At 44.0% G+C, this 21,176-nt stretch overlaps 3 protein-coding genes across 5 annotated transcripts in view; 1 reads left to right on the top strand and 2 right to left on the bottom strand.

The window, feature by feature from the left end:
- LOC122543561 (uncharacterized) overlaps positions 1-21,176 on the top strand; it is a 696,117-nt gene that overhangs the window by 653,962 nt on the left and 20,979 nt on the right. The window lies entirely within an intron of this gene.
- Positions 1-21,176, bottom strand: part of LOC122543526 (uncharacterized) — a 48,637-nt gene that overhangs the window by 19,821 nt on the left and 7,640 nt on the right. The gene's annotated exons all lie outside the window — the stretch shown is intronic.
- Positions 3,270-20,133, bottom strand: LOC148144626 (uncharacterized). 2 transcript variants are annotated; one of them, XR_015751545.1, is made up of 2 exons: positions 7,884-12,646; positions 3,270-5,815 (listed from the first exon to the last, which is right to left on the bottom strand). XR_015751545.1 is itself a non-coding variant. In XM_087974995.1 (2 exons), the coding sequence occupies exons 1-2, from the start codon at positions 18,648-18,650 to the stop codon at positions 5,659-5,661; spliced, it is 306 nt and encodes a 101-aa protein (XP_087831121.1). In that variant the 5' UTR covers positions 18,651-20,133; the 3' UTR covers positions 3,270-5,658. The 2 variants fall into 2 exon arrangements, 1 of the variants encoding a protein (XP_087831121.1); XM_087974995.1 differs by lacking the exon at positions 7,884-12,646 and adding an exon at positions 18,502-20,133.

Raw genomic sequence — 21,176 nt, 5'->3', positions numbered from 1 at the left:
CGCTTCCTTTCCCCCCCCTCCCCACCCCTGCACTGAGCCATTGATGCTTCCATCATTTATAAAATCAAGAGAGGTATGGATAGGCTAAATAGAAAAGGCCTTTTCTCTGGGAGAACAGAACTAGAGGATAGTAGGTTTAGGGTGAGGTTGGGGTGGAGAGGCGGGGGGAGATTTAAAAGGAATCTAAGGGGCAATTCATGCAGAAGATGATGCGTTTAAGGGAAGAGCTGCCAGAGCAAGTGATGGATGCTGATATAATTATGACATTTAAAAGGCAGCTGGATGGTTATATGAATAGGAAAGGTTTAGAGGGATCTGGGCCAAATACTGGCAAATGAGAGTAGATTCAGGTATATTTTGTCAGCATGGAACAGTTGGACCAAAGGGCTTGTTTCTGTGCTGTTTTTTTCTTTATGACTCTAGCATGCCATTAACCTTTGCTACGTCAGTTTGTTCAGTTTCGCTGTGGTGTCGGTGTCATTGCCTTGATGTCTCTTTCCAACCCCCCCCCCCCCCCCACCACCCACTCACACAGATTCTGGTTGTCGGTCAAGAACCTGCCTTTCAGGTTCATCCTGAATTTACACGCTATATTTTTGCTTCCTAAAATCAGACCTGCTCACTCTCAGCAGTATCCCAATGTTGTGGAAGATATTAATTTTCAGGTGGAGTTATCCAAAATTCAAAGAGATGTCAGTCTTGACTGTTTTGCTTTTCTGTCCCTGCCAGATCCTGAATCAGCACTTTCAGGAGAATTAGTTAGAATGGAGTGAGAATAGAGGAAGAGAGAGAGTGAGAGTGGGATGTTGCTTTCAATTTTGTGGATTAACAAAAGAAAAGAATGTTCCACAGAAAGTAGAATTGCTTGTTCTGAATTTTTACCCTGGACTGATAGTGATAACTTTTGTAATCTCTTTGTACAGAATATTTGACGTTCTCAAGATGGAAGTTTCAAAATCAACAGATGAAGGGCTTATGCCCAAAACATTGACTCTCCTGCTCCTCTGATGCTGTCTGACCTGCAGTTTTCGTCTCTGACTCTCCACATTTGTCATTCACTGAATCCACCGGGACTGCAACGATTTTCAACTATGATCCAATAGGTTCCTGTTTCAGTGTGTGTTCAGCATCAGTGGGACCGGATGAGAGACCCTACTATTGCAGTAAAATAGTTATACGGCCTGGAAAGAGGAATTGAAGGCAGGGAGGGGAGGTACACACGTTTGTGTGCGGCTGAAGCTTCGGGCATAGAGAAACCATGAAAGTGTGGCAACTGTGGGAAAGGCTTCAGTGTCTTCCGTCTGCCCTGGTGACTCTTCGGCACAGTCACACCAGGGAGAAGCCATTCTCCTGTCTTGTGTGGGAAGGCCTTCAGTGATTCCTCCGCCCTGCTGAGGCACCAGCGGGTCCACACAGGGGAGAGGCCCTTCAGCTGATCAAAGTGTAGGAAGGTGTTCACTCATTCCTCCCACCTCTTGATCCAATGGCAAGTCCACACCAATGAGAAACCCTTCCTCTACCCCAAGTTCGGGAAGGCCCACCGGCTGGTCCACACCAGCGAGAGGCCGTTCACCTGCCCTGTGTGCGGGAAGGGCTTTACCCGCTCCTCCAACCTGCCAAAGCACTGGCAGGTCCACACTGGGAAGAGGCCTTTCAGCTGCCCTGAGTGTGAGAAGGGCTTTACCCAGGCCTCCCACCTGCTGACACACCGGTGGGTCCACACTGGGGATAGGCTGTTGGCCTACCTAGAGTGCGGGAAGGACTTTGCTGTCTCCTCCACCCTGCTAACCCACCAGGTGAGTCCACACTGGGGAGAGGCCATTTGCCTGCCCCGAGTGTGGACAGAGGTTCACGATGTCCTGCAGCTTGAACAAGCACCAGCGGAGGCACCAGGGCTCCCAACAATCAAATTCTGCTGGTGATGCTGTTGTGGATCACTCCCAGGACGGAACTTCCTACCTTTTCTGATACTGGGGGTAGTGGGAGAGTTGGTGGGCCTTTTTGTTTTCTGCTGGACTGCAACCCAACCCCAATATGCATGGGGGTGGGAGTGGGGCATGGTGGCTCAGTAGTTAGCACTGCTGCCTCACAGCACCAGGGACCTGGATTTGATTCCATCCTGAGGGTGACTGTCTGTGTGGAGTTTGCATGTTCTCCCCTGTGTCTGCATGGGTTTCCTCCGGGTGCTCCAGTTTCTTCCCACAGTCCAAAATTGTGCAGGTTCGGGTGTATTGGCCAAGTTAAATTGTCCCATCGCGTTCAGGGATGCATAGGTGTGATGCATTAGTCAGGGATGAGTGTAGAGTAATAGGGTAGGAGAATGGGTGAGTTACTCTTCAGAAGGTTAGTCTGAACTTGTTGGGCCGAAGTGCCTGTTTCCACACTGTAGGGATTCTACGATTCTATGAACTTTGCTTCCAGTGGGCGCTGCTGCGCATTGAGCCCAGAGCTGCACGTTCCCACTGAAATGATCTGCACAAACCTAAGACCGGAAGACCATTGGAGCAGAAGGTAAGCCATTTTGACCCATCGAATCTGCTCCACCATTTGTTAGAGACAATAAAAACTGTAGATGCTGGAATCTAAAGTAGACAAGTAGGAGGCTAGGTATAACAAGGCAGGCAGCACCAGGAGGTGGAGGAATCAGCATTTCAGGTATTAACCCTTAGGACTGAAGAAGGGTTCTACCCAAAATATTGACTTCTCCATCAGAAACAATTTATCAGGATGTTGTAAGAACTAGAGGGCATAGGTTTAGGGTGTGAGGGGGGAAAAGATTTAAAAGGGACTTAAAGGGCAAACTTTTCACGCAGAGTGTGTTGCATGTATGGAATAAGCTGCCAGAGGAAGTGGAGGAGGCTGGTAGAACTACAGCATTTGGTTTGGGACATGAATAGAAAGGGTTTAGAGGGATTTGGGCCAAGTGTTGCAAATGGGACTAGATTAATTTAGAATATCTGGTCAGCATGGATGAATTGGACCGAAAGATCTGTTTCCATGCTGTTTCCAAGTAACTGTTAATTATTCAATCTTGTTGAGTTCACCTCCTGAAAGGTTTCAAATGAATCTCTCCAAGTGATATGATTCAAATATACCAAGTTGGATAAAGTATCCCATCAAGTTCAATATGAATGCACAGTTGAAGTCAGACGTCACACCACACCAGGTTACAGTGCAACAGGTTTATTTAAAATCTCAAGCTTTAGGAGCATTGGTCCTTCATCACTTCACCTGATGAAGGAACAGTGCTCCAAAAGCTAAGAGTTCAAATCAATCTGTTGGGATTCTCACTTGGTGTCGTGTGACTTCTGACCTTGTCCACCCCAATCCAACACCAGCACCTCCGCAGCAGCGTTGACGAATGAGATCAGATTTTATTCAGCATGATTTAGTGAGATGTTCGTGTGGACATCCTTATGCCCGAAGTATCGATTCTCCTGCTCCTTGAGTGCTGCCTGACCTGCTGTGCTTTTCCAACACCACACACTCGACTCTCATGCCCCTCTCATGATTTTCAGCCTCTTCCTCAAATCCATGTAAATCTTTTCTCAACCTTTTCAAGTTTTACAACATCCTTCCTGGAGATACAATTTGCAGGCGTACAGTGTTATGGACCAAGCCGGACTCCCTCAAAATATTCTAAGGTAGCCCACACCATAAACATTCCTGATGAAGAGTTTATGCTTGAACCATCAATTCCCCCACTTCTCGGATGCTTTCTGACCAGCTGTGCTTTTCCGGCAACACACTCTTCAACCCTGAGGTGTTTTAGGTCGAGGTATCCCAGCTGTGATGCAGCTGGTGAAACCACTTGGCTTACAGTAAAACAAAAACTTACACACCACTAAACAAACACAAGCAAAAGAAAACAGAATTTAGAATAGCAGCCGTTTGAAAATCCGACCATCGCGATCTCCCTGCAACTTAAGAAAGGAGCTGTTCTGATTTCATGCAACATTCTCATAAACACACCCCTTTGGCAAAAAGAAAAGTTCAAACACGCGTTCTTACAGAAGAAATGTTAGAGACAGAGTCAGCCAGAAACATCTGTTGAATCAGGAAACTTCTCTTCCTGCAGCAGCTTCGGACAGACTGCTTGCGAAAACCCAAACCCAAACCAGGGGAAAAAAAAATTGGGACAACTGCCCTTTCATTGTAGAAGGGTTTTAGAAAAAAAAAATGTTAAACCCTTTTCCCTGATTGTTGCCTTAGTCAGTATGTTAGCTATTTGCGAAATCCTTAATCCTAGACGAATGGGAAGCTCTGCCTTTTACAACCCCTCCTGAAAATAAACCAAGAACAACATAATCTTCTTAAAGGAGCAGCATCACAACAGACAGCACCTGAACTGAAACATTTGTATCAAAAGGCTGTACAGTTAGCAGGAGAAGAAAACAGGTTTTCAATTTCACCAATTTAAATTAGCATTCCTGAGAGGAATCGGAGGAGACATCCCTGACAGAAGGTAGCACAGAATATTCCGGAAGACACTTAACCTGGCTGTAATCTGAGATATTAAATTCTATTTTGTGTTATCTGAGTGGGACATGTATTGATTGGAACAGCATACCAGAAGAATCTTGATTTATTCCAGAATACTCAGTAGTTAGGAAGGATTTATTCAGTTTGTTAGTAGTTTCATTCATTTTGTTTACCGTGAGAGTTGGTTAAATAAATTGCTGATTGTTGATTTTAAAGTGTCAGGGGTTTACTTTGAATACTACAGCAGGTTACACCACTTATCACACTGACTTTACAGATTAAAGGGCAACGTGCCACTCTTTGGACGTTTCAGTTTGAGATGTTTGGGGTTGGGGTTCAGCCTTCGCTTTATAACAGTATTGACAACATTATCTTGAATGCAATGGAGTCAACCAGCCTCTCGCTCTGGTTGTGGGTGAATCGCCTTAATTTGGCTCCTGACTCAAAAACCACAGAGAATCAACTGCTGAAATAATGATTTACACTTTATTGCTCGTAGCAACCAAAAATAAAACCCCTCAAGTTTGTTCAGCCTCACCCCCCAGACTTGGCTATCATCCAATTGATGGCAGTACGTAACTGGTTTTCCACCGACAGTGCCCAGGGGTTCTCTGGAAGTGTCCAGGGGTTCGATGCAGTATTGTTCTTCTAAGTACTGCTGCTGCTGCATTGATCTGGAGTTGAATTCTGGTGGCGGTTCCTCAATTTCAAATTTGTGGTGTGACTTTTTTTAGACTCTAACATCACCTCACATTGCTGGAGACCTCAGGTCTGTTGCTTACCTTCTTATCTTGAGGGTTAGCTCTCTGTTTGAAACAGCCTGCCCTGCAATTAACCCCTTTATGTCAGGGCTTTCCTTCTACAGACAGACTTAAGTGTCCTTTTGTCACACGGTTATTAAACAACATTATCTTGCCTGTCCTAGGAAACAACTTATTGTGTTGCCTCCTCCTTCCCAGAGGTGGTTAACTAGGCCATTTATCATGTTGAATCTACTCTGCCATTCAATCATGGCTGATATGTTTCTCAACCCCATTCTCCCTGTAACCTTTAAGCCCCTTGATACTAAAGAATGATTGAATGGTGGAGCAGATTCAATGGGCTGAATGGCCTAATTTCTGCTCCTGTGGTGTCACAGTTTCTCATCGGCCCTTTCATTTCTTGGTCCAGAAAGAATTACTGTTGACTCATGAAGTTGGGGAAGTTCTGGAGTTTACAGGTCCACACCACGCTCCTCTCTGCCTCCTCCAAGAATAATGATTCCTTCTGAGATACTGGCAGTTCTTGAGATCCCTGGATACAATCGGTGTGTCTGGAAGTCTCTGCTGCTACCCTGGAACAGAAGGATTATGGAGGCAAAATTCAGAAATCCGAAGTTCAAAGAGACTTGGAACTTCTACTCCAGGATTCTCTCAAGGTAAACTTATAGGTTGAGTCAGTAGTTAGGAAGGCAAATGCAACAATGGCATTTATTTTGACAAGACTTGAATATAAAAGCAGGGAGGTACTTCTGAGGGTCTATAAGGTTCCGGTCAGGCCACAATTGGAGTACTGTACACAGTTTTGGGCCATATCTCAGGACAGATGTACTGGCCCTGGAACATGTTCAGAGGAGGTTGATGAGAAAGGTGCCAGGATTGAAAAGCTTAACATACGAAGAACATTTGAGGACTCTGGGTCTACACTCAATGGAGTTTAGAAGATGACGAGGGAAATAATTGAAACCTACAGAATACTGAACAGCTTAGACAGAGTGGATGTTGGGAAGATGTTTCCATTGGTAGGAGAAACTAGCACCTGAGGGCTCAGCCTTCAAGTAAAGGAAAGATCTTTTAGAACGGAGAGAAGGACAAACTTCAGCCAGAGAATGGTGAATCTATGGAATTCACTGCCCCAGAAGGCTGTGGAGGCCAGATCATTGAGTACATTTAAGATGGGGATAACTAGGTTCTTGAGTATCAAGTGGATCAAAGGTTACGGGGATAATGGGGTTGAGAAACCTATCAGCCATGATTGAATGGTGGAGCAGACTCAATGGGCTGAATGGCATAATTTCTGCTCCTCTCATCTGATGATATGCTGATGTGTGGAGGGGTGAGAATGGGGGAAAAGAGATAAAGAGGAGGATACAATTAAGGTAAAGCTGGATACAGATACATAGGAAATACAAGAATTGTATGATAAATTTCAGAACGTACAGGAGCACTGGCATACAGAGGCATCTGGGCATATAGATCCCCAAAAGTGGCAATACTGGCAGGTATGGTGGTCAAGAAGGCACACAGCATGCTTGCCTTCCTTGAGTATAAGAGTCAGTGTGTTATATTACAGTTATTTATTCCAGTCACATTCGGAATATTGCGTGCAGTTCTGGTCGCCACACTACCAGAAGGACATGGATGCTCTGGGGAGAGGGTAGAGAAGGTTCACTAGATCATTGCCTGGTCTTGAGGTCTTGTTACGAGAAGAGATGGGATAAACCTGGATTATTTTCACTGTAAAGATGTACGCTGAGGGGTGACCTCGACAAAATGATGAGACACACAGATTGGCTGGACAGGGGCGGCATGGTGGCTCAATCATTAGTATTGATGCCTCACAGTGCCAGGGAAACTAGTTCGATGTCAGTCTCGGGTGACTGTCTGTGTGGAGTTTGCACATTCTCCCTGTGTCGATATGGGTTTCCTCCGGTTTCCTCTCACAATCCAAATGTGTAGGTTAGGGTGGAGTGGCTATGCTAAATTACCCAGTGCCCAGGGATCAGCAGGTTAAGCTGGATTATCCGTGCTTAAACTGCCCCACAGTGTTCAGGAATGTATAGGTTAGGTACATTAGTCAGGGGTAAATGTCGAGTAATAGGGGTAGGGGAATGGGTCTGTGTGGATTATTTTTTGGAGGTTTGGTGTAGACTTGTTGGGCCAGATAGTCTGTTAGATAGTCAGAGGCTTTTTCTCCCCCCCCAGGGTAGAAAAGTTAACTACAAGAGGGCACAGGATCAAGGTGAGATAGGGACAGTCTAGGGGAGAATTGGAAGGGAAGATTTTTCACACAGTTAGATGGTGGATGCCTGGAACGCATTGCCAGTGGGTGTAGTGGTAAGAGGCACCTTAGCAACATTGAAGGTGTACCTGGATAGACACGTGAATGGGAGGTGTATACAGGGACAGAATCCATGCATGGGCAATAAATATCAGGTCTAAGTTAGGATTAAAAATTGGCACAGGCTTGGGCGGGGAGAGGGTAGGGGGTAAAGTGAACTTTTGAAAAGCGGGGGATACCTGTATGCTGATGAAGGGGTGGGTGGAGGCTCAGGTGGAGTGTAAACACTGACAGAGGCCAATTGGACCGACTGTGCTGGAGACTCAATGGGACAGAGACAAATGTATCTATTTGAGATCTACCTGCACTTCATCTGCTTCTGTGGACTGTTTCCGTAGGGAAGGTGTAGTCCTGGGCTCAGAGAGCACCAGGCCCCACTGGAAGTAAAGTGGGTGAGAGAGCGGCCAGTCCAACATAAAGGAACACCTTGCCCTTCCCACTTCACCCATAAACAGGGTTCAAGACGTGACTCTCAGCAGCGGTAACAGCAGAATCCAACCCGAAGCCCTGCACCATTTCACTTGTGAAGTTGCTGGTGTCTCCGCAAGTTGCATGACTGGGTGAAGCCTTTGCCTTCACACTGGGCAGGTGAATGGTGTGGATGCGGTGGTGTTTGCGCAGGGTGGAGGAATCGCAGAAATCATTGCTGCACATGGAGCAGGTGAATGGCTTCTCCCTGTAGTGGACGCGGAAGCGGAGCAGCAGGTGGTATGACCGTGTAAAGTCCTTCCTGCAGGCGGAGCAGGCAAACGGTTTCTCCCCAGTGTGGATCCGCTGGTGCAACAGCAGGTGGTGCGACTGAGTGACGTCCTGCCTGCACACAGGGCAGATGAACGGTTTCTCGCCAGTGTGGACCCGCTGGTGGACCAGGAGGTGATGCGACTGAGTGAAGCCTTTCCCACACTGAGTACAGGTGAACGGCTGCTACCCAGTGTGTAAACACCGATGAATCTCCAGCGCAGATGGCAAAGGGAAACCATTCCCACACTCCCCACATTTCCACGGTTTCTCCATGGTGCAGGTGCCCTCGTCTGTCTCAGACCTTAACAATCAGTTGAAAATTTGCTCAAGCTTACAGCACGTGTGTGGTGTTACTGGTGAACCCGCTGGTAATTGGAACACTCTCATTCAGTCTGTAAAGCTTGTTCCAGTCACAACTCGGGTGTGTGAGACTGAGTTTCCAGTCACACTGATGTTTAAATCCCAACGAAGCAGACAGACCTTCTCCCCTTTGTTTTCAAGGCCATCAATATTCACGTCCTCATGAATCGAGTGACTGTCAGAGTTTGACGTGATATTTGGTCTGAGATTTCTGTCGCCAAATTCTTTTCTTGTAATATTCCTGTGAAAAGGTCATCACAGTCAGTTCATGATAGAAAATCTGAACGCAATTGTAGTCACTGTGGAACATTCTTTCCTCTCTTAATCCCAGAGATCTTTGTGTAGATCTATATGTAACTGTAAACTAGCAGGGTAATGAGGCAGACTGCATACCTTCACGAAGAATTCACATGGACTCAAGCTGCTGCATGGACCTCTATAGTGCAGCATTGACGCTCTTACTGAAGATATACAATATGCTGCAGTATGATATTACAAGCCTAGAAACAACTGGGTAGATTAGATTAGATTACTTACAGTGTGGAAACAGGCCCTTCGGCCCAACAAGTCCACACCGACCCTGCGAAGAGCAACCCACCCAGACCCATTCCCCTACATTTACCCCTTCACCTAACACTATGGGCAATTTAGCATGGCCAATTCACCTAACCCGCACATCTTTAGACCGTGGGAGGAAATCCACGCAGACACGGGGAGAATGTGCAAACTCCACACAGACAGTTGCCCGATGGGGGATTTGCACCCGGGTGTCTGGCGCTGTGAGGCAGCAAGTGCTAACCACTGTGCCACCGTGCCACCCGTGCAGCAAAAGAAACTAATATTGCAGGAGCGGAATGTACAGGTGCAAAAAAAACAACAAAAAAAAGAGTTTAATATTAAAAGCTTTATATTAAATGTCCTAGCTGTTTTCTTTGGAATTTTTTCCAGTATAGCAAATTGGAAGACTTGTTGATTTTGCGGTCTTTTGAATAGACTATAAATTACATTAGGTAAAATTGTAAATTTATTAAACTGTAAATTAACCAGTTGATTGGGCAGTTGGCTTGTCCAGTTTTTAAACAACATTCTAATGGGTTACTTCTGTGTTCAAATGCCGTTAAAACTCCATGAAAAACTCCACAAAATCCTACTACGGTGGTACATGAATACTCAGTCTCGACATATGATACATGACAATCCCAGAGTCTGAAATGTGCCACAGATGCAGATCTAGTAAAGGATCTATGTAAGAGATCTTAAATCATATTTTTTCCTCTTATACAAAAATTAACCAAACCATTTAAATACAAGTGTTCACATAGAATTCTGCACTAAACTATTATAAATAAGAAATAATGTTATAAAGTACTGTTGTACTGACAGTTCAAGATTGTGAACCTCAGATACAAAATCAGTTACAAAAGAAGAGATTAACAACCATTGAGGAATTAAAGTAAATGCATACTGATTAGAATTCTATACAGTTTAGAAATTGCACTTTTAGTTTGAAAATGCAAGCTGCACATTTACATTGTACTCCATGTACAATAAAACCAACTCAGATTATAAAAGCCAATCTCCTCAGTGACACTCATATTTCTGCTGGGTTTTAATTGTGGATCATTTTACTTATTTGTAAAAAAATATCCAGCAAACCTCAGCAAAAAGAAGTTTATTAAAAATAATAAATTCCATAATGAATGCTACATATCGGGAGTTTATTCCTGCCAACAATTCAAGTACAGTGCTATATTTAAGTGATCAGATTTGTTTCTCTCCAATTTAACATTTAAGAGGCTCAAAAAGTGATGCTACCTGTTCTACAGAAATATTGCTATCACATTAATAAATTCAAATTAAACTCCTATATTCATTTCAATTATCACACATGCAATCCAAATCGCACTTGAAGTGCTTGCTGGTAGCACAGTAATATTTTAAATAGATTTTTGTGATAATAAGTGGCAAATATAAAAGATAAAGCTGCCATAGTCCTATTGGATCATAGAGCTGTTCTCTCATTAAAGAGAGAGAGAGAGATGTAAGTGGTTGAACCAGAGGGTCGCCACACTTCAAACAAGGGGAGAGGTTGAGAGGAAGAGTTCTTCATAGTAATTTCAGCTGGTGTGGGAACTGAACCCATGCTGCTGGCATATTTCTACATCTCAAACAAGTTGTCCACCCAATTGAGCTACTGCAATTGCATTCCAAACTTCATTTATCAGTTCCCAGAAACATTTCTAAGAGAGGTGCATACCTCCCAAACCATCTTCTAGTCTGCATACCATTTTTATTAGATCAAATAATGAAAAATCAACTATGCTAGATTAATGCAGATTAAGATAGGCCAGAGTTATCAGTCAGTAATATGAAAATTCTTAATTTAATAATACTCAGATACTTTTGCTTTAAGTCACTTGTCTAGCTCAATTCACTATATATTCACAACTTAAACCATTTTTCAGAGCTGGACAGCTCTCTGAACAGGAAGCACAGGACTACTTGGCATGCAGACTTGTATCAAACTCTTACATTTTATACTCAGCACAAAGCATTTACACTTGGCATGGATTGGCCTTTCACCCTGGCGTAACATGATTAGAAGGATTAGTTCTATCCTTCACTGCAAGTTTGCTCAACCCGCAATTGAAATTGGAAATAGGTTTTTAAAAAGTTGTTTACATTCAGTCTACTGAAGCCAGATTTAAATTCTTAGCCCTTAATGTGGTAGTCACAGTGTTTTACATTAGTGGCACCTACAGAATTTGTTCACCAACTTGAAAAGCCAATCTACCAATCACATTTCGATTTCAGTACGGTCCAACAACAAGTCTCAGGAACTAGAAAGGTTAAGCATGATCCAGAAAGTTGAAATACCTGTTGTGGAGTCTGCAATATGAAAAATTAATGCTGGTTCAAAACATCTTACTCTTTCCAAACAAAAAACAAATTTTTTTAAGAACCAAGCTTACTAAAGGTTTCTTCAAATGTATGGCATTTAAAACTATAAATGACAACTTAAGTAAATTAAGTTAACTAAATCTGGTCACTAAAACTTTATTCTCACTCTTTTCAACCACCTTTTGCCCCAAGCAATACCAACCCTCACATGAATAGCTTTCAAAATCTATAATAGCACAATGTCAAAAACAGTGAGACCGTCAAAGTTGTAGGACATCTGTTATATAGTGATATGAAAGGAATCCTGCATCCACTGGTTTCGTGAATTGAGTGTTTTAGGCACTGCAAGATGTGTCTCTAAGTTGTCAGCCTTCCCGTTTTCCACAACACTTTGTTCCTGAAAATACTGCAAACCAGACAAGGTCTTTTCAGAAGTTGGACCATGAACTTCTGAATTTGCTGCTGCTCTTCCTCTCTCTCTGAATGAAGATTGATCTTCACCCAGACTGCAACTTTCTTCCTCTGTCCAAATATTTGTGAGCACAGCCCTTTTTTTGAAGGATGGCATGTTTCCTGATCATCACAATTAAAGGGATGTCTTCCCCCTGATATGCAAAGGGACAGTCAGTCAGGGGAGGGCAGGGTCACGCCTTGTGTTGTTGTGTGGAATCTATGACAACTGCAACAATTCATCCCAACTCCTGTATTCAATGCCCTGATTGATTAAAGCAAGCACGCTGTAAGTCTTCTTCACTGTCCTGTCTACCAATGACTCTACTTTCTAGTAGCTATGAACCTGCACCCCTACATCTCTTGGTTTGAAATACTGCATTTGAAACAGATTTGCTGCTTGTCGGCAGATGTTATTATTTGGTGCTTATTCTAATTCGGTATCTTATGACTGATGAAGGCCAGTGTGCCAAAAAACTTCTACCTGTGACTCCACTTTCAAAGCACTGTGAACCTGTACTCCAAGATCCCTCTGTTCCACTACACTCCTTAAGGTCCTACCATTCACCATGAAATTCCTACCTTGATTTGACTATACAAATGTAAGACCTCACACTTAGAACATAGAACATAGAACATAGAAGAATACAGCGCAGTACAGGCCCTTGGGCCCTCGATGTTGCGCCGATCCAAGCCCACCTAAAACTACACTAACCCACTATCCTCCATATACCTATCCAATGCCCTCTTAAATGCCCATAAAGAGGGAGAGTCCACCACTGTTACTGGCAGGGCATTCCATGAACTAACGACTCGCTGAGTGAAGAACCTACCCCTAACATCAGTCCTATATCTACCCCCCCTTAATTTAAAGCTATGCCCCCTTGTAATACCCGACTCAATACGCGGGAAAAGGTTCATACTGTCGACCCTATCTAACCCCCTAATCATCTTGTACACCTCAATCAAGTCACCCCTAAACCTTCTTTTCTCTAGTGAAAACAGCCCCAAGTGCCTCAGTCTTTCCTCATACGATTTTCCTTCCATACCAGGCAACATCCTGGTAAACCTCCTCTGCACCCGTTCCAATGCCTCCACATCCTTCCTATAGTATGGCGACCAAAACTGCACACAATATTCCAGATGCGGCCGTACCAGAGTCTTATACAACTGCATCATGACCTCAGGACTCCGGAACTCAATTCCTCTACCAATAAAAGCCAGTACGCCATATGCCTTCCTCACCACACTATTTACCTGGGTGGCAACTTTCAGAGATCTGTGTACATGGACACCAAGATCCCTCTGCTCATCCACACTACCAAGTATCCGACCATTAGCCCAGTACCCCATCTTTTTGTTATTCTTCCCAAAGTGAATCACCTCGCACTTAGCTACATTGAATTCCATCTGCCACCTTTCTGCCCAGCTCTGCAGCTTCTCTATATCCTGCTGTAACCTGCCACATCCTTCCTCACTGTCAACAACTCCTCCGACTTTCGTGTCATCCGCAAACTTGCTCACCCAACCTTCTAACCCCTCTTCCAGGTCATTTATAAAAATGACAAACAGCAATGGTCCCAAAACAGATCCTTGCGGAACACCGCTAGTGACGGCACTCCATGAAGAAACTTTGCCATCAACTACTACCCTCTGTCTTCTTCCATCCAGCCAATTCCTAATCCAAACCTCCAACTCACCCTCAATGCCATATCTCCGTATTTTCTGCAGTAGCCTACCATGGGGAACCTTATCAAACGCCTTACTAAAATCCATATATACCACATCTACCGCTTTCCCCTCATCAACCTCCTTCGTCACCTTTTCAAAGAATTCAATAAGGTTTGTGAGGCACGACTTGCCCTTCACAAAACCATGCTGACTATCCTTGATCACATTATTCCTATCTAGATGTGCATAAATCCTATCCCTTACAATTCTCTCTAAGACTTTGCCCACAACAGAAGTGAGACTCACCGGCCTATAGTTACTAGGGCTATCCCTACTCCCCTTTTTGAACAAGGGAACCACATTTGCTATCCTCCAGTCTTCTGGGACTACTCCTGTAGACAAAGAGGACATAAAAATCAAGGCCAATGGCTCTGCAATCTCCTCCCTTGCTTCCCAGAGAATCCTAGGATAAATGCCATCAGGCCCAGGGGACTTATCTATTTTCACCTTTTCCAGGATTTCCAACACCTCTTCTCTACATACCTCAAAGCCATCCATTCTACCTATTTGTGCCTCAGTATTCTCATCGACAACAATGCCCTGTTCCTGAGTGAATACTGAAGAAAAGTATTCATTCAGTGTCTCCCCAATCTCTTCCGCCTCCACACGCAACTTCCCCCTACTATCCTTGACTGGACCTATTCCTACCCTAGTCATTCTTTTATTCCTAACATACCTATAGAAAGCCTTAGGGTTTTCCCTAATCCTATCTACTAAGGACCTTTCATGTCCCCTCCTTGCTGCTTTTAGCTCTCTCTTCAGGTCCTTCCTGGCTACCCTATAACTCTCAATCGCCCCAATTGAACCTTCACGTCTCATCTTGAGATAGGCCGCCCTCTTCCATTTAACAAGGGATTCCAATTCCTTATTAAACCACGGCTCCCTCGCACGACCCTTTCCTACCTGCCTGACAGGTACATAATTATCAAGGACACTCAATAGTTGCCCCTTGAACAAGTTCCACATATCATTTACACTCTTGCCTTGGAGTCTACTTTTCCAAGCCACACATCCTAAGTCATGCCTCACCGCATCATAATTTCCCTTACCCCAGCTATAATTCTTGCCCTGTAGTACACACTTATCCCTCTCCATCACGAGTGTAAAAATCACCGAATTATGGTCACTATCCCCAAAGTGCTCACCTACCTCTAGTTCTAACACCTGGCCTGGTTCGTTACCCAGAACCAAATCCAGTATGGCCTCACCTCTTGTTGGCCTGTCTACATATTGTGTCAGGAAACTCTCCTGCACACATTGAACAAACACTGACCCATCTAACGAACTTGAGCTATAGCTTTCCCAATCAATATCAGGAAAGTTAAAGTCCCCCATAACAACCACCCTATTACTGTCACTCATCTCCTGAATCACCTTCCCAATCCTTTCTTCAATGATTCTAGGACTATTAGGAGGCCTGTAAAAGACTCCTAACAGGGTGACCTCACCTTTCCTATTCCGAACCTCAGCCCAAACTACCTCAGATGGCAAGTCCTCATCCATCGTCCTTTCCACCGCTGTAATACTATCTTTGACAAGCAATGCCACACCTCCCCCTCTTTTACCCCCACCTCTAAACCTACTAAAACATTTAAATCCCGGAACCTGCAACAGCCAATCCTGTCCCTGTTCTAGCCATGTCTCCGTAATAGCCACAACATCGAAGTCCCAGGTACCAACCAACGCTGCAAGTTCACCTACCTTATTTCGTATACTTCTTGCATTGAAGTACACACACTTCAAGCCACTTCCCTGTTTACAGGCACCCTCCTTGGAAATTGATGCCATGTTCCTCACCTCCCTACACTCCAGGCCCTGCACCCTGAAGCTACAATCTGGGTTCCCATGCCCCTGCCGAGTTAGTTTAAACCCCCCCCAAGAGCACTAGCAAACCTCCCCCCAAGGATACTGGTTCCCCTCAGGTTCAGGTGTAGACCATCCTGTTTATAGAGGTCCCACCGTCCCCAGAAAGAACCCCAGTTATCCAAAAACTGGAACCCCTCCCTTATCTTAAATTAAACTTGATTTGCCATTAAACTTAAACCTATGCCCTCTAATTTTGGACTCCCCCACCCAAGGGAAAAGACCTTACCTATTTACCCTACCCATGTCCCTCATGATTTCATAAATGTCTTTAATGTCACCCCTCAGCCTCCAAAGCTCCAGGGAAAATAGCCCCAGTCTATTCAGCCTCTTTTTGAAGCTCAAACCCTCCAACCCTGGCAGCATACTTGTAAATGTTTTCTGAACCCTTTCAAGTTTCACAATACCCTTCCTGTAGCAGAGAGCACAGAATTGCATGCAGTATTCCAACAATGATGGAACCAATGTCCTCTCTGAAGAGCATTTTAAAACAATATTGATAACTACAAGCAAATCAAGTTAGTTGGGCATGACTTTCCCATAGCAGTTTGTTTTGGCTATCCTTCATTAACCTATGCTTTTTAATATATAAGAAAATATTTTGAGGGATGGGATTGTTGCTAGCACGTCCAACATTTGCTCACCACCCCTCATGGCCTTTGGAACGAGCAATTGGCTCCATGTTAGAAGGCAGTTGAGAGTCAACCACATAGTAGGTCTGGAGTCACATGATGTGAGCACGTGCACATATGTGTAGGGTTGTGAATGGTAGATTTCCCTCCCTAAAAGAACACTTTCACAATAATCAATAATGGTTGGAGAAAAGCAACAGTTCTGGCAGCATCTGTGAAGAGATGACAGTGTTACTATTTTAAGTCCAGTGGCCCTTCAAAACTTGGCTGGATTCAAAACATTAACTCTTCACAGATGCTGCCAGACCTGCTGCGTTTCCCCAGCAATTTTGTCTTTTGTTGCTGATCTCCAATATCTGCAATTCAGTGTTTTAGTCAATAATGGTTTCAGTTGTGGCTTGACTAGTGCCTTACATATGTTCACTATAACCTCCCTACATTTATACTCTATTGAAAAGGCCAACCTCCCATTTGCCTCCCTATTACTCACCGAAATAGGCTGAAGAAATTCATGGACGTGATTCCAAAACCCTCTATTCTAAAGCTTTCTCCATTTAATATTCAGTTCTTCACCTCCTGACAAACTGGATAACCTCATTTTCCCATCTGCCAAACTTGCTTAACCTGACTACATCCCTCTCCAGATATCTAACGTCATCCTCACCGCCTGCTTTCACATCAACTATCTCTTCTGCAAACTTAGCAATAGTACATTCACTTTACTTATCCAAGTAATTCATATACATATTGTAAATAATGTTGGCTCCAGCACTGATCCCTGTGGCACACCACTAGTTACAAGTTGCCATCCTGAACATGCCCCTTACTCATTGGAGTTTAGAAGATTAAGGGGAGATCTAATAGAAACTTACAAGATAATACATGGCTTGGAGAGGGTGGACGGTAGGAGATTGTTTCCGTTAGGCGAGGAGACTAGGACCCGTGGACACAGCCTTAGAATTAGAGGGGGTAAATTCAAAACAGAAATACGGAGACATTTCTTCAGCCAGAGAGTGGTGGGCCTGTGGAATTCATTGCCACAGAGTGCAGTAGAGGCTGGGGCGCTAAATGTCTTCAAGGCAGAAATTGATAAATTCTTGATGTCACAAGGAATTGAGGGCTACGGGGAGAATGCAGGTAAGTGGAGTTGAAATGCCCATCAGCCATGATTGAATGGCAGAGTGGACTCGATGGGCCGAATGGCTTTACTTCCGCTCCTATGTCTTATGGTCTTACCACAACTATGGTAGTTAGCCAATCCTCTATCCATGCTAACATACAGCCTCCATCACCCTGGGCTCCTTGCTTATTATTTCATGAGATGTGAATATCATTGGCTGTGCCGACAACTCTTCCCAAACTGACCTTGAAAAGGTGGTGCTGAGCTGCCTCTTAAATTGCTTCACAAATATATGTGGACTGCAACAATGTTCAGGAGTGAGTTCCAGCATTTTGGTCAATAACAAAGAAGCAATGCGATATATCTTGCAGTCGGAATCCTGTGTTCACACTTGTCTGTTCTTGGTGGTTGAGGTCATGGCTTGGAAGATGCTTTTGAAGAACCATCACTCATGAAATCAAGCCAGGCTGATAGATTGTGGCCCCAAACTCTGCCATTTGATTTTCCTCATCAATCTACATTCTTTCCAGACACGTTTCAGCCACGCAATGCCTTCTGTTATGGCTTAAAGGTAAGAATACACAAGATAATCAACCGTATCTTGGGTTGTATAAATCTTAGCCTGCCAGAATTATTTTAAACTGGGTGACTGCATGAAATGGTTTGTTGGTCAGACTTGAACCATCATCCTCAAAGGAGGCAATGCCATTATTATCATTAAACTCCTCTTTTTGTTAAAAAGGACAAGCTCTTGATTTATTTTCACAACTGACTGGTATTCACACCTGCACATTCAATGTCAAACTCAGACATCAGAAATGAAATTACATCATTAATTTTGTTTTACAATAATCCAACAGAATAATTAATAACACACAGTGAATAGCAAGTCTCATTAATATGAAATTAAATTTGACCAAATAAAATGTAAAATCAAATGGGAGATAACAAATGGGGGAAGGGCAGAAGGCAAGAAATGCAGCATCATAGAAGGTGCTCCTCCAGGGAGTGTATTTTACCTACAACTGCTCAATATAAACAAACACTCTGACATGATCCTCCGGTTTTAATGTAAACCATAGCCCCATACAGTAGGTACCATTTAAATAAGTTAATAGATACAAGCCTTGAGCAAATCCAGCCTCCAGCCGGACCCCCCGCTTCTTGGAGCTCGGACCTTCCTCCAGCTCCGGGGGGTTGTTGAGCTCCTGGGCTCCGGCCGCCGCCGAAGAAGCCGCGGGCGCCGGCTCTCTCTCCTCCACCGCCGACATTTTTAATTTGTTTTCTCGTTCACCCGGTAACCGTCACCTCCCCCTTCCCGGGCCCCGGGAATTATACACAAATAAACAATAAACCCCATTTACTGTAATGGGCTGTGGGGGTACAGTGGTTGTGTCTCATGTTGAGGAGGAAGATGTTTCCTCTCATTCAACAGAAGAGGACCTGTTTACTACAGAGGTTTTTTTTGCGATGCAGCTGTAGTCTCCCATAGAGCCCTGAGGCTCAGGTTTAAATCCCACTGCTCCAGTATGTGTAATAATATCCTCAATTTTTTTTCAGCCATAAGTCACACAAACTATAGTCCAACACGTTTATTTGAAATCGCACACGCTTGGAGCGTAGCCTCTTCATCAGGTGAAGGGATGGAAAACAAAACGTGCAGGAAAGAGAATTCAGATAAATGATCAGCCATAGATGGTGATGAAAGACAGAGCATCTCAACCTATTCCCATTCCTATTTCTAATCTTTTTAATATATGACAAGTTGTGTATTTTCCAAACATTAATTTTATTTCCATGATTTAAAAATGAATATTTAAGAATGGTCAGTTTATTCTTTCTCACTTGGACACATTGTGACCCACAACCATTTAGATACCACTGCTAATATCATAGCCCCACTCATGAGATATCAGAGAAACAATTCATAAATAAAACTTGACAGAATCACTCGAGTAGACACTTGAACAGAGAAAGCGCCCAACAGATATTGGGAATCTAAAGGTTATTGAAGTGAAATGTTTAGAGCAGGTGAACACCTCCAATAAGGGAACTCACCTGACTGACCTAATTAGAATCACCCACAGTATCCAGTGCTACTCTTCACCGAACACTGATTACTTTCCTTTTCAGTTTAATGATCCAACTATCTTTTGAATGCCATAATTGAATCTGACTCCAACACTCTCTCTCACAGACCATTCCAAAGGTCGAAGATTTTCAATCATTAACAAAATACGTTCTGGATCTCTCCCAAAACACAATTCATATAGATTCTTGCTTCAAATCATTTGCAGTAAGTTCTTCACATGGACAAATTTGCAGCTTAGAGCATTTGTTCAAATTTCATATCATATTGGGGTGGCACAGTGCTTGGCATTGCTACCTCACAGCACTAGGAACCCAGGTTCAATTCCAGCCTCAGGCGAGTGTCTGCATGTTCTCCCTATCTGCATGGGTTTCCTTCCACAGTCCAAAGATGTGCAGGTTAGGTGGATTGACCATGCGAAATTGATCTGCGATGTGTAGGTTAGATGGATGAGTCATGGTAAATGCAGGAGAATGGGATGATCCTGGGTGGGATGCTCTTTGGTGTGTCAGCGCAGGCTCAATGGGACAAATGGCCTCTTTCTGCACTGTAGGGATTTTATGTATCTCTGTCTGATTTCTAGCACATGCTTCTATGTGAAAGGGACATTTTACTGTCATGTTAAGTACTGCAGTCTCTATATTTTCATACATACCTCTAAATTAGGTTTGAATGAAATCCCCCCCATTTCACTGTATTTTAGCTAGCATTCCCCCCACCCCTTCCATTCCTTATTACATTACCTGTGTTATGATCCCCTTCTCTTTATATATATTATTGTAGACAGGCTAAATCTAGTTACTATGTCTATAAAATATGAGAGGAAAATGCTTTTTTCCTGATCCCATACTTTGAGTCCATTACTACAGCTTGTTAAGGTCTCTTGCCAAAGAGAACTCTTAATCCTGCATCCTTCGGTAGGATTAGATTAGGATATCTGGTCGGCATGGATGAGTTGGATTAAATGGTTTGTTTCTGTCCTGTGCATCTCTATGACTATGACTATCGAATAAGGACCAGGAGCAGGCAGGTGGGACTAGTTTAGTTGGGGATCATGGACTGGTTGGACTGAACGGTCTGTATGACGACACAGCCTCGAATGAATGGGGATCAATTCCAAAGAGATGTTAAAGGTCTCGAGCACCACCTTAGACACGTGTGTGGACCCCTTCCAGATAACTGAGAGCAGTGGAGCACTGTGAAATTCAGTACGTCAGTCAACCAGCAAGTTCTCTCTGGGAGACTTGTCTCGAGAAAGGAAGCGGTTTCCTGTCCCATCAACTGGACTGTGGATCAGTTTGGAGCAGGTCCTTTATCTCTGACAAAATAGGTGGACAGAGTCCAGAGTGTGGTGCTGGAACAGCACAGCAGCTCTGGCAGCATCCAAGAAGCAGGAGAATTGATGTTTAGGGCATAAACCCTTCATCAGCAATGAGGCTTGTGGGCCCGAAGGGCTGAGAGATAAATGGAAGGGTGGTGGGGTTGGGGGGAAGGTAGCTGAGAATGTGATAGGCAGATGAAGGTGATTGGTCAGAGAGGAGGGTGGGGCAGATAGATGGGAAAGGTGATGGACAGGTCAGGAGAGCGGTGCCGAGTAGAGTTTGGGATTGGGATAAGTGTGTGTGGGGGGTGGGGGGAGGGGATTGCATGAGGAAACTGTTGATCCCATGTGGTTGCAGGGTCCCAAGGTGGAATATGAGGTGGGATC

Source organism: Chiloscyllium plagiosum, unplaced genomic scaffold, assembly GCF_037043375.1.
Source record: "Chiloscyllium plagiosum isolate Xiang-an unplaced genomic scaffold, Cpla_swu_hap1 HiC_scaffold_27, whole genome shotgun sequence".
In the NCBI taxonomy this organism is placed as follows: Eukaryota; Metazoa; Chordata; class Chondrichthyes; order Orectolobiformes; family Hemiscylliidae; genus Chiloscyllium; species Chiloscyllium plagiosum.
Note: the sequence above shows the minus strand (reverse complement) of the source record. Positions and strands in the feature narration are given on the sequence as shown.